This window comes from Pseudochaenichthys georgianus, chromosome 15, assembly GCF_902827115.2.
Source record: "Pseudochaenichthys georgianus chromosome 15, fPseGeo1.2, whole genome shotgun sequence".
Classification (NCBI taxonomy): domain Eukaryota; kingdom Metazoa; phylum Chordata; class Actinopteri; order Perciformes; family Channichthyidae; genus Pseudochaenichthys; species Pseudochaenichthys georgianus.
The window spans coordinates 356364-367915 of record NC_047517.1 but is presented as its reverse complement, the minus strand read 5'-3'; the positions used below and the strand labels follow the sequence as shown (position 1 = coordinate 367915).

The following is an 11552-nucleotide window of genomic DNA, read 5'->3' as shown; positions in this document are numbered from 1 at the left end:
TCAAACACGGAGGATTGTTCGCTCAGCGCTGTAAATTAAATGTCCCTTAACTTTCCCCTTAACTGCCGAATCGGATGCTCTGAATCGGAAGCCAACTTCAGCGTCATCCGTTGTTGTGAGTGTGGACGGTCGGAGCATATATAGCCAAGCTCCATTTAGAAAACACGCATTCTAAAAGGTTTTTCGCCTGCCGTCTGTCTGCAGACCTGTCAAAGCATTAATTCATGGTTTTTACTAACCGGTATCAGTGTGTTGTTACGTCGGCATCATTTAGAAACGTGTATTACAATTAAATCACGGTCAAATATGTTCATCTTGTTGTAGTTGTAGCCCCCTTGACAGCTATTCTCTCTCTAGTTTAGCATACTCAGCCCGACTCAGCCTGGTTGTTCCTGGCCCTAGAACCACAATTTTATGGGGCCAGAAAAACTATGAATTAGGACCCGCTAGCCGGTACTAGGCCAAGTGGAAACGCCCCGCACGGCTCGGCACTGTCTGTGTCATGGCGAATACAGTCGCTGGTTTATTTATGTCTGTAGGCCGTTGTTATGAGTGTGGAGTGATCATATACAACGTTAGCTTAGCCTGGTCGACCCAAGCTCCATTCAGGGAACAAGCATTCTAAAAGGTGTTTCTCTGCCGTCTGTCTGCAGACCTGTCAAAGCATTAATTCATGGTTTTTACTAACCGGTATCAGTATGTTGTTACGTCGGCATCATTTAGAAACGTGTATTACAATTTAATCACGGTAAAATATGTTCGTGTTGTTGTAGCTGTAGCTCCCGAGCCAGCGCGTCTTGTTTGAATGATGCGAGTAAACACAGCTGACAGCTGCGGTGAAACTCGAGCGACTAGAGCGATGCGATAGGAGCGTTTAGAGCGAAGCGAATATTCGCATCGCGTCCGGTCTGAACGCAGCATTAAAGCGAGCTCCGCGCTGCACTGGAAACACGCCATTACATCACCAGAAGTCCTAATTGAAGGGGTCATTTCTCCCAAATGTTTTACTCACTATATCAACAGCCCCACCACAAATATTTTCCACCAGCCACCACTGAATATATCCATTATTTCAACTCCGTGGGCAGTAAGGCGATATGGTCCGTTGTTATTGTGCATCCATGGGTAAAGAGAAACGCATGTAGTGATGAACACGTAACATGAACGTGCCGGGCAGCGCGGTCCCGTGGGTTAGATGCGCGTTCATAATGCAGAGGGAAATAACTCTCAGAATAACGTTTTTAGCACATTTTACAACTTGAGGAATGAATGTTTTTAATAAGGGCTATACAAGTGTTCATACTGGGTAGTTCATTTAGTTTAAAACAAATTATCCAACGAGTTACAGACCACAAGTGTTGAAATATGTTTGTCTTTTGTCTCTTAGAGGATTATGCGTCCATGTGTAACCTCGGCTGGCGGCGGGCGTACGGGCGCGATGCGCTTGTTGCCGGCCCGGCCCATGAATATGAAGTGGACACTGACTACTCCCCATCCCCTGAGCAGGAGGGGGCCCTGCCTTTTTACGAGAACGAGGAACGTGAGTATGTTTGTGTGTGCATCCTTTACAGTTACTATGTTGCACGGAAAAACATACACTGATTCTTCTTACATTAGGCAAGGCAAGTTTATTTATATAGCACCTTTCAACACAAGGCAATTGAAAGTTCTTTACAAAAATAAAAGACATTAAAAGCATTAAGAAATAGTGCAGCGGAAACACGGTATAAAATGACGTTTAAAAACTGTAATTATAAAGCGTTCGACGAACACTATGCTCTATATACTAGACTTTAATCAGGCCTTCACAAAGGTATTGCTAGTTATGTGCCCAAGATACACAACATATTTAAACGATAAGATAAGATATACTTGCGTATAATGTGTTCGTCACAGCTGCATAAAAACAAGGCATTGCACATAATTACAAATAAAAAAGAGTAGAAAATAAATATAAACATCTCAAAGAAGAAACAAATATATATATATATATACAAGTTGACCGTAAAGATACAAATCTGTAAACTATCTGACAAATAAACACTATGAACGGCCAATTTACAGCTAACACAATATAAAAGTAAGATATTATTTACATTTTGTGTGCAAGGAATGGCATATTAATTCAACATAACATTTTGTAAAATGATAAGTCCAGTGAACCAAAGAGAAGCTATGGAGCAGAGAGTTCTCTTCCAGCCAGAGGTGATTTGTTGTACAGAGTTATTGCAGTGGGCAGGAATGTTTCCTGTATCTGTCCTTGTGACAGCGGAGCTGGAGCAGTCTAAGGAGCTCCTGCCTGTCAGCTTCTGGCTGGTCGTAGTTATCCATTATTGACAGTTATTATTATTATTTTCGAAGTAGCCACAAAGTTTATTTGATTTAGTTTGTAAAGGCTCACGAAGATTATCTTAAAAAAAACACCACTGTTACTTTTGTATTGAAATGTTGGTTTTGTTGGTTTTCTCCAAACATCTGAAGCCTGAAAACACAGAGATAGATAGATCGATATTTAACAGCGCTTTGCTGCCATCCTATGTTCATAAAAAGAATGAAATGTTAGGATGAGCTTCTTTTAAGGGATGATATTTGAACAGTCCGCAGGTCCCCATTCATTGTAGTGTACCCACGGATGTACGAATACAACTTAAACATGTGATGTATCTGGAGTTAATTTGTCTCTTTGTGCTACAGTTCCGTTTAAGGCCTTTGAGGGTCTGCGGGCAGAGGAGTGTGGGATCCTGAACGGCTGTGAGAACGGGCGCTGTGTGCGGGTTCAGGAGGGCTACACCTGCGACTGCTTCGACGGATACACCCTGGACCTGTCTCGCATGGCCTGTGTCGGTACGGTGCTGATACACACAACCAAAACACAATGAAACTAAATTGATAGCCTATTTGCCAGCACTGGGAACCTGGGAATGTTGAGTACACCAACGTTTATGTTAGGCTATAGTAAGGTCCCCAGCACTTACAAACTGCCGGATGCTAACTTGAATATGTAGGGCAATGTGCACAATTAGCATAATGTGCATTGAATAGTATCAATTACCATTATATGATTCTGTTTTCTTCAAGTTTGTATCTTGTTGGTCGAACACACTTATTGTAAGTCGCTTTGGATAAAAGCGTCGGCTAAATGCAATGTACAGATGTAGCACCTAATTTCGGACAGTTTGAAACGTGATTGGTACGTGATCTGCCCTCGCTCAAGGGAAAACCTCCAGCTTGACTTGAGACTGCCCCCGTGATAAATAAATGTAATTATAATGAAGCCAGCTGCAACGGATCATTGATCCACCAGGGGGTGCAGTGGGGTTCCACACTGGAGCTCATGTGCAACACACTCTCACTCCATAATCGTCCAGGAGCGACGTTTGGTCAGGGTCCCGTGGCGTGCAGTTGTGAGTAGTGCTGCGTACACGGTACGCCGAACCGGTACTGGACTTTGTTTCGGTTCAAGTCCGGTTAAAACCGGAACGTCGGGAACCGGTACTTGGACTCGCAAAAAAAAACTAGCACTTACGTATATTCTGGTGCCTGTGGTTATTTAAACATTCCCTGATGAACGTTATTCAGCGTCAATAAATGAGTGCTAATCCCAGTGTGCTCAGTGTACAACATCACATGTCATTTCACCTTCGACTCACGGTTTGAAAACGTAGCATTTCGCCACATGCTAATGCTAACCGGAAGTGAATAATTTTCAGAATAAAAGTATTAAGTTAATAGTGTGAACTTCCGTTTTTTTCAGAATAAAGCTGATTTAAATTAAATAGTGTATTTAATTCAAAATTACGCCATATCAACATTGATTTTAATTTCTAACAGTATGTACATCACTATGTATGTAGTATGTACTGTATAACGTACACATGTAGAGTTGTATAAATGACATGGTGGAGAGACAGTACAGTACACTCTGACTGTACTGTCACTAGAGTGTAGCCTTTACTGTATAGTAGGTGTGTAACAGTGTAATGCGTATAGTCTACTCTACACTCTACCTTTCAGCAACGCTTTAGGGGTTTAGGCTCAGTCAGCTCAGGGACTGTTTGGTTACTTTAGTTTGGTGAATGAAATAAATGTTTGAACTTTGTAGTAGTTCACTGTAGTTGCTGTCAGAAGTCATTTGTAGACTAAGTGGCAAAAAGTGTTTTTTTTTACATTTGTACTTATAGAGAAATGTAGACACAAGTTGGAAGGGAGCGCAATACACCTGAGGAGTTTGAATTTGAGTTGATTATGAGTTAATTTTCAATTGATAATTAGCTCACAATAAGTTCACTTTAGTTACTCACACAACTTGACACAAGCCATGGGTTCAGGTCCGGACTTATAACAGAAAAATATTTTTTATTTTTCCCTTTACACCGGAGTCCGGGACAAACAATGTCCTGTACGGGACACGCCCATTTTGGCTCAAATACGGGACGTCCCGGCTAATACGGGACGGTTGGCAACCCTAACCCCCTAAACGCACCAAGAGCGTCTGCGCTGCGTTACGGCCGCACCGCGGCGTTCGCAAAGATCGCGGCTCGAAGCGTCCCAGAAGCTCCTCGCCACAAGGAATTTCTAAAAAATAGGATGAATCCTATTTTTGACGCAGCGCAGGCAGGAAGTGATGAAAATCACCTTGTTGTCTGCTTTGCTGGTTGAGAGGGTGCACCCAAAACCGGCTCCTTCTCCTCCCCCCCACCACCGTCTTTCAAGTAGGAGAATACATGCCAGCGTTCTCCTCCGGTTTACAGGCACTGTAAATCCATCCATCCATCTTCTCCCGCTTATCCGTGGTCGGGTCGCGGGGGTAGCAGTTCCAGCAGAGAGCCCCAAACTTTCTTTTCCCTGGCGACATCAACCAGCTCTGACTGGGGGATCCCAAGGCGCTCCCAGGCCAGCGAAGAGATATAATCCCTCCACCTGGTCCTAGGTCTACCCCTTGGTCTCTTCCCAGCTGGACGTGCCTGGAACACCTCCCTAGGGAGGCGCCCAGGTGGCATCCTAACTAGGTGCCCGAACCACCTCAACTGGCTCCTTTCGACGCGAAGGAGGAGCGGCTCAACTCCGAGTCCCTCCCTGATGACCGAACTTCTCACCTTATCTCTAAGGGAGACACCAGCCACCCGGCGGAGGAAACCCATCTCGGCCGCTTGTATCCGCGATCTCGTTCTTTCGGTCATGAAGCACTGTAAATTATATATACAATAATTATGATGATGAATGCATATTTTTTTACCACTAAAATACAGCAACACATCTTTGATTCATGTTGTTTATAACTGGAATATTACAATTATTACTAACTGTGTCTGTAGTCTACAACACAACAAAATAGGAAATAACAACAATAAACACGATTTAAACAGACACAAACATAAACCATTTAACTACGTAGCCTACTTACTTGTAGAAGTACAAATGTCCAGGAAATATTCCAAAATCAACAACTGCGAGGCTGCACACACGACGCTCCGCTTCCGCAACGTTTTGAAACGCGCCTGGTGTGTTAGGTCGCAGGAGGAGGTCGCAGCGTGGCGCAGCCGCAGCGCAGCGCGGCGCAGCCGCAGACGCTCCTGGTGCGTTTAGGGGGTAAGTACGCTGGATGTACAGCGGAACTTTGTTAAGATCCATATGTCACGGATATCATACTCTGTGCTAAATAAGAGACATGTAATCATTTACAAAACATCACCATGTTGTTATTTAACAAAATAATGTTGTTTAGTCGAAAAAAACGAAAGGGAGGAAATGAAGCTCGGCTCTCGATTTGTTATCCTAATGTAATCATCATCTTCACCACGATCATTTATGTTAAATGTTCGCCGAATTGACATGAAATCACTGACACATATGAATATACTGTATTCAACTTCATTAAAACGTATCAATTACCATTATATGATTCTGTTTTCTTCAAGTTTGTATTTTGTTGGTCGAACGCACTTATTGTAAGTCGCTTTGGATAAAAGCGTCAGCTAAATGCAATGTAATGTAATGTAATGTAAAAGATGAAAATTATTACCTCTACTGTTGAGAATTTCCCAACAAATGCAAGTGAGCATCCGGCAGTTTCTATGTGCTGGGGACCCGTACTATACATTTCTATCATTACACGTTGATGTACTCAACATTTCTGGGTTCACAATAGGATTCTATGAGCTGGCAGCTAGACTATTAACTAAAGAATATCTTTCATGTTTTAAAGGGGACCTATCATGCAAAATGCACTTTTTGATGTCTCTTATACATAAATATGTGTCCCTGGTGTGTAAGGGAACTCACAAAGTGTCAGAAAATAAAACCCTTTCTCTTTTCCTCCGTACCCAAATCTTTTAAAAACGCGGATACAGATTTGGTGCCGATATTACGTAATTTCGGATGGTGGACCCACAGAAGGTTGCCATCAGAAACAATGCCTGACGTGTTTTGGACGTAATATGTTCTTTGTTTACATTAGCAGGCCTCGCTAACACTCAGAGCTAACGCAGTACTAGAGAGCACATGTGTTTTTAAAAAGCAGGAAATAAAAAAAGGAACTCACCTTGTGATAAACCCGCAAGAGAAAAAGAATTTGAGCTCCATACTGTTTCAGAAATAATCCTTGATGTGGTTTAGAACAGGATGGTGTTTTATCACAGCAGAATTTAACTTTATCTCCGGTAGAATTCTGATCAGGCATTAGCTCCGCCTCCTTTTTTTTTTTTCAAGCTAAGGACCCAAAATCCGCGTTTCTCCAACAGGGCTAGAATAGAGGGATATGAGGGATGTTTAAAGGGATCTGTTTGTATTTTGAGCAGAACACATCATAGACATGTTTTTATATATATTTATATATCAGAGACCAATAATACAGTATATGCCTAAAAATAGCATGACAGGTGCACTTTAATCTCATGTCTGTCCTCCTCTGTCCACAGATGTGAACGAGTGCTCGGAGCTAAACAGTCGGATGTCACTGTGTAAAAATGCAAAGTGCATTAACACAGTGGGTTCCTATCAGTGTGTGTGTCTGCCGGGCTTCACTTCCTCTGACAAACCCAACTACTGTGTGGAGGCAGCAACACACCGAACACACACAGCGAGCAGGAACCGACACTAGGGGGCGCCAAGAGACACTAAAACACACGCACAAGCTTGTATTACTATACTTGTGAGGACACCCTCTGACATTCAGCCCCTGCTAAATCTTTAACACCAACCTCGAAGGGAAACTCCCTGCTCTGGTTAAATCAGGCAGGAAACACCTCACAGCTGCTCATCTAGAGTGACCACGAGGAAAACTTTTGATTCAACGTATACAAAAATCAGGGTGTTTCCCTTTAAACTGTAAAACATATATGTTAAATCTTTGCCCAAAATCAATTTATCTCAAAAACATTAAACTTTTAAGTTACTTTAGAATCAACCCAATCCTAACACAAAACGTACTCCATCATTTGGAAACAAATCCACGGCAGCTGTTTACCAGTGTCATGTATTTTTACTAATGTCCCTTTACTACACCATTGATTTTCTTTTCAGTACTTTTTCTAGTTTTACAATGTGGAGTTTTAATATTTTAAATAACCCTTCCTAAATATTATATATATTCCTGTTACTAATGCTTCATAAAAGCATGATTTCCGATAGATGTTCACAGACTACACTGTTAACACTGAAGCTTGCCTCACTGTCTTTGTTTAAAGGAATTTAAGATTGTAGGATATAATGAGTTCTTTCCAAGAGGTGGATGGGAGATGTCACGTCTGTATACAGCTGGCTTACCCTGAGAACTGGAAGCAGCACCATACGACATCTAGTCATATATCCATGAGAAATATTAAGAAGGATGTCATGTACATGTCATTGACAGCTTATTTCATTCCATAGGAAGTTTTAAGGGCATTATGTATGATATTCCGACATGTAAAATGGAAAACTAAAATGTAGTGTTGCAGGTAGTAAATATGAAGAAATTGATTCACATTCTTATCACTAGAGGCCTTCTGCTAGAGCTTTAAAGGTTCTAAATTCCACATTCAGAGCATCGATTGTAAAGGTATGTAAGGGATAACGTGAGCACCAATCTTTTTGCCCTTAAATGACAAGAGTCCCTTTTCAAATTTACTTTATTTTACAAACAGTACATTTCTGTTTGCGCACATGTAACCCAGGTAACAAAGAGTTAACTACGTCCTTCTTCCTCTGCTGTTGTCGTAATCTGAGCTTCTGTGTTTGTGTTGCTTGCATAGTTAGTGTGTGTGTGTGTGTGTGTGTGTGTGTGTGTGTGTGTGTGTGTGTGTGTGTGTGTGTGTGTGTGTGTGTGTGTGTGTGTGTGTGTGTGTGTGTGTGTGTGTGTGTGTGTGTGTGGTGTGTGTGTGTGTGTGTGTGTGTGTGTGTGTGTGTGTGTGTGTGTGTGTGTGTGTGTCACTGGCAGGGTCCATGTGCTCTGAATTTTGAATTTAGCTCCTTTAAAGAATCCTTAGAAATGTTTCTGGAGCGTATTGATAGTCGTCTCTGAGTAACTAACCTCTCACGTCCCTTCACATATAATGAAATATCAGAATATATAATAATCAGCCTTTTCTTTCTTACTTAACATAACATTTGATTGATTTCCTGAATCCCTAATTTTAATGTATGTTTATTTTGGTGTATGGATTTAAAATGATGTTTGTACTTGTTAAAGTTAAGCAGATGGCAAATGCTTAATTGTAGCCAACAACTTTTAACTTTTATTTGACATGTCGATTGACTATCACAGAGGGGTGGATCTACGTGTTTGTCTTCCAGAGCTTTATCACTGCTTTTATCCTTGAGGAGACATTTGGTCCTTAAAAGTATAGAAATACAACAAACACACACACACACACACACACACACACACACACACACACACACACACACACATATGAATTAACGCCCATATACTCTGCACTGTATAAGATTCACACTACATGAAACAAACAGTTATGTACTTGAGATGAAGATTCAGCTTAATCTACTATGTGGTGCCGATGTCGGGATAGAAACAGAATTGTATGAAATTTATGTTTTGTCTGGTATTTTTCTAAGTTTGTTTCTCTACTTTAAGTGGTCTTTCATGTGTAAAGGCCTTTTTACTCATTTAACGTATTGACAAACCCATTGGACTCGTGCTGGGGGATCCAGTAGTTATTTTGTACCCAGTCAAAGTGATTGTGGATATTTAATTATGTGAAGAGGCCAAAGTGGCTCCCTCTCTTCCTCCACTGCCATCCCTGTGTCTGCCTTAAAGAAAAGCTTGTTTCTACACTACAGCACCACCAAATCATGCTACATTTGGAATGTTCTAAAGAAGGTTTCTCCTGTAAAGCCTTTGAAATAAGCCTTTAGTGGGACTTAGTCTTTGTTTTGTAAGATTCTTACTAAGAACTAAAAGGCTTTCCTGCTTTTTCTTTTTCTTCTCCATTCCTTCGTATGTTGAACTGACTGAAATGCATTTTTATTTTTCGTACTTGTCGTTTTACTGCAAAGTCTTGCCAGGTTGTAAAGCTACTATGGGACAGCGATGGGAGAGAAGAAACTTGTGTACATTTAAACAAAAGAGTGGAGAAAACAACTGTATTTGTATTTCAACATGAATAAATAGCTTTTTCTATGAATTAATATTACAGTGTACATTAAACCCCTTGGTAATAAACCACCAATTGTGATATTTGCACTGGCTGGCCTGTCAGTTTTTCTTGTTTCAAACATGGGAAGTGCTTCTCCTCACTATGCTCACATTTGAACTGTATGTGGTAAAGGTTGTCTTTACAAATGTTACATATTGTGCATGTCTTTATATCTTCTAATTTACAAACAGCCAGTTGTCTAATTTCTTTATCTTCATTTAAACTGATTCAAACTGAAGTATACATTTAACGTACACATGTAACACTGACGAAGCTGGAGTTCACTGTAGGAGAGTGGGGTAATTTGTGCCAAGTATTGCCACCCCTGTTATCTAGAAAACCATAGAAGAAGTTGGTCATGTGACCACATATTTTTGAAGAGGCATCCATTTCAATCATCCTGCAAAGAAGGGAGACACATGGCTTGAGAGGTAAGCACATTTAAGTTCAAAAAACAATTGTTTGCCCTCCAAAGTAAAATTTCTATGATCAAGGTTTTTTTATTGCTGTGTTTGAACAATTTAGACAACTTTAAAAACAGTTCACACATGTTTTAGTGCTTTAGTAAGCTACACCATGAGTCTATACAGTTAGCATGATGCTAGCTCAAAACAGCTGGGAGATGCATTTTTTTCAAAATGGTGGGCTTGGGGTGATTTGTGCCAAAGGGCCTAGGGTAAGTTCTGCCACTGGCCAACTTATGATTATTTACTATACATTACATTTATTGTATTTTATTGTTATTGTACATTGTATTCTTACATTTGATCACTAAAACTATGTGACATTCTTAATTTTAGACCAAAATCCATCATGCCACGCAAATACAAAAGGAAGACAGACAGGGTTTCAACTCCTCTTGAGGAGTTGGAAAGAGCAGTGAAAGAGGTGCAACAGGGGAAGACCATACGTCAGGTTGGAAAGGAGATGAAGATCTGCAGGATGACCATAAAAAGATATATGGATAAGAAAAAAATAGGAGAAGTAACAAAGCCAGGCTATGAAAGAACAGCAGTCGCCACGAGTCTTCAATGAGACAGGAGAAAGAGCTGGCTGACCATATTAAGACACTAGCAGCAATGTTTCATGGCATATGTGTCATGAAATGCCGTGAACTGGCTTTTGAGTTCGCACAAAGAAATAGCATTGAATGCCATGCCCAACCCAGTCTCATAAAAAAACGTGTAATAAACTACGATTGGTCCCACAACGTAGTATTTCTACAAAAACACCTCTGAAATTGTAAGATCCCTACGTTTTTTTCAACATTCATTCCAATGGCTGGCGTCTATGTCACGTGATCTTCACATTTCTCCCTGCAGAAAAAAAAAACATGGCCGAACTTCGTTTTATTCTCGGTGGAAAATGGCTATTTTAAAGTTAGTTTGGCCATTAAAATGCGTTTTGATGTCATTTGATGCGAGAAATATGAGTTGTTATTTCAGATTATGTGTGCAATGGATGTACATGATCTTTAGTTTGCTAGTTATTACGAAGATTACTTCAGGAAATTGTGTCTATACAACGTTTTCATTGTTACCAAGGTGGTTGCTAGGGACGCTGCTATCGATATTATTTCTGTTATGTTGTATAACAGTTTAATGTTGTTATCTTTATTGCTACCCCCTTCCCCGTCAATGTATAGTGTTGGTCCACAGCGCAAACGTATTAGTTTAACAAAATCCGCATCTAAAATTGTGGCAAAGATACGTTATTCCCCCCTGTGCAATTCCAGTCTCACATCTCACAGCACGTCGTCATTAACAAATACCGGAAACAGACCGAAAACACTTTATTCCGAGTGTGCTTGCTTTTCTCTTTGAAAGTCATCACATAACGGCATTGTAATACACGGTTCGGCTGCATTAAATATTACATATCTGCCGTAGTTCTGTATTTATAGAGCCCTGATGAGAA

General features: G+C 40.7%; 1 protein-coding gene across 1 annotated transcript in view; it reads left to right on the top strand.

The window, feature by feature from the left end:
* The window catches only part of ltbp1 (latent transforming growth factor beta binding protein 1), a 246222-nt gene extending 237927 nt beyond the window's left edge, over positions 1–8295 (top strand). The window contains exons 27-29 of the mRNA XM_071205713.1: positions 1388–1540; positions 2695–2844; positions 6918–8295. Of these exons, the coding sequence (XP_071061814.1) occupies positions 1388–1540; positions 2695–2844; positions 6918–7099 (485 nt within the window). The 3' untranslated portion in view covers positions 7100–8295. The remainder of the gene's footprint in view (positions 1–1387; positions 1541–2694; positions 2845–6917) is intronic.
* The last annotated feature ends 3257 nt before the right edge of the window (positions 8296–11552 follow it).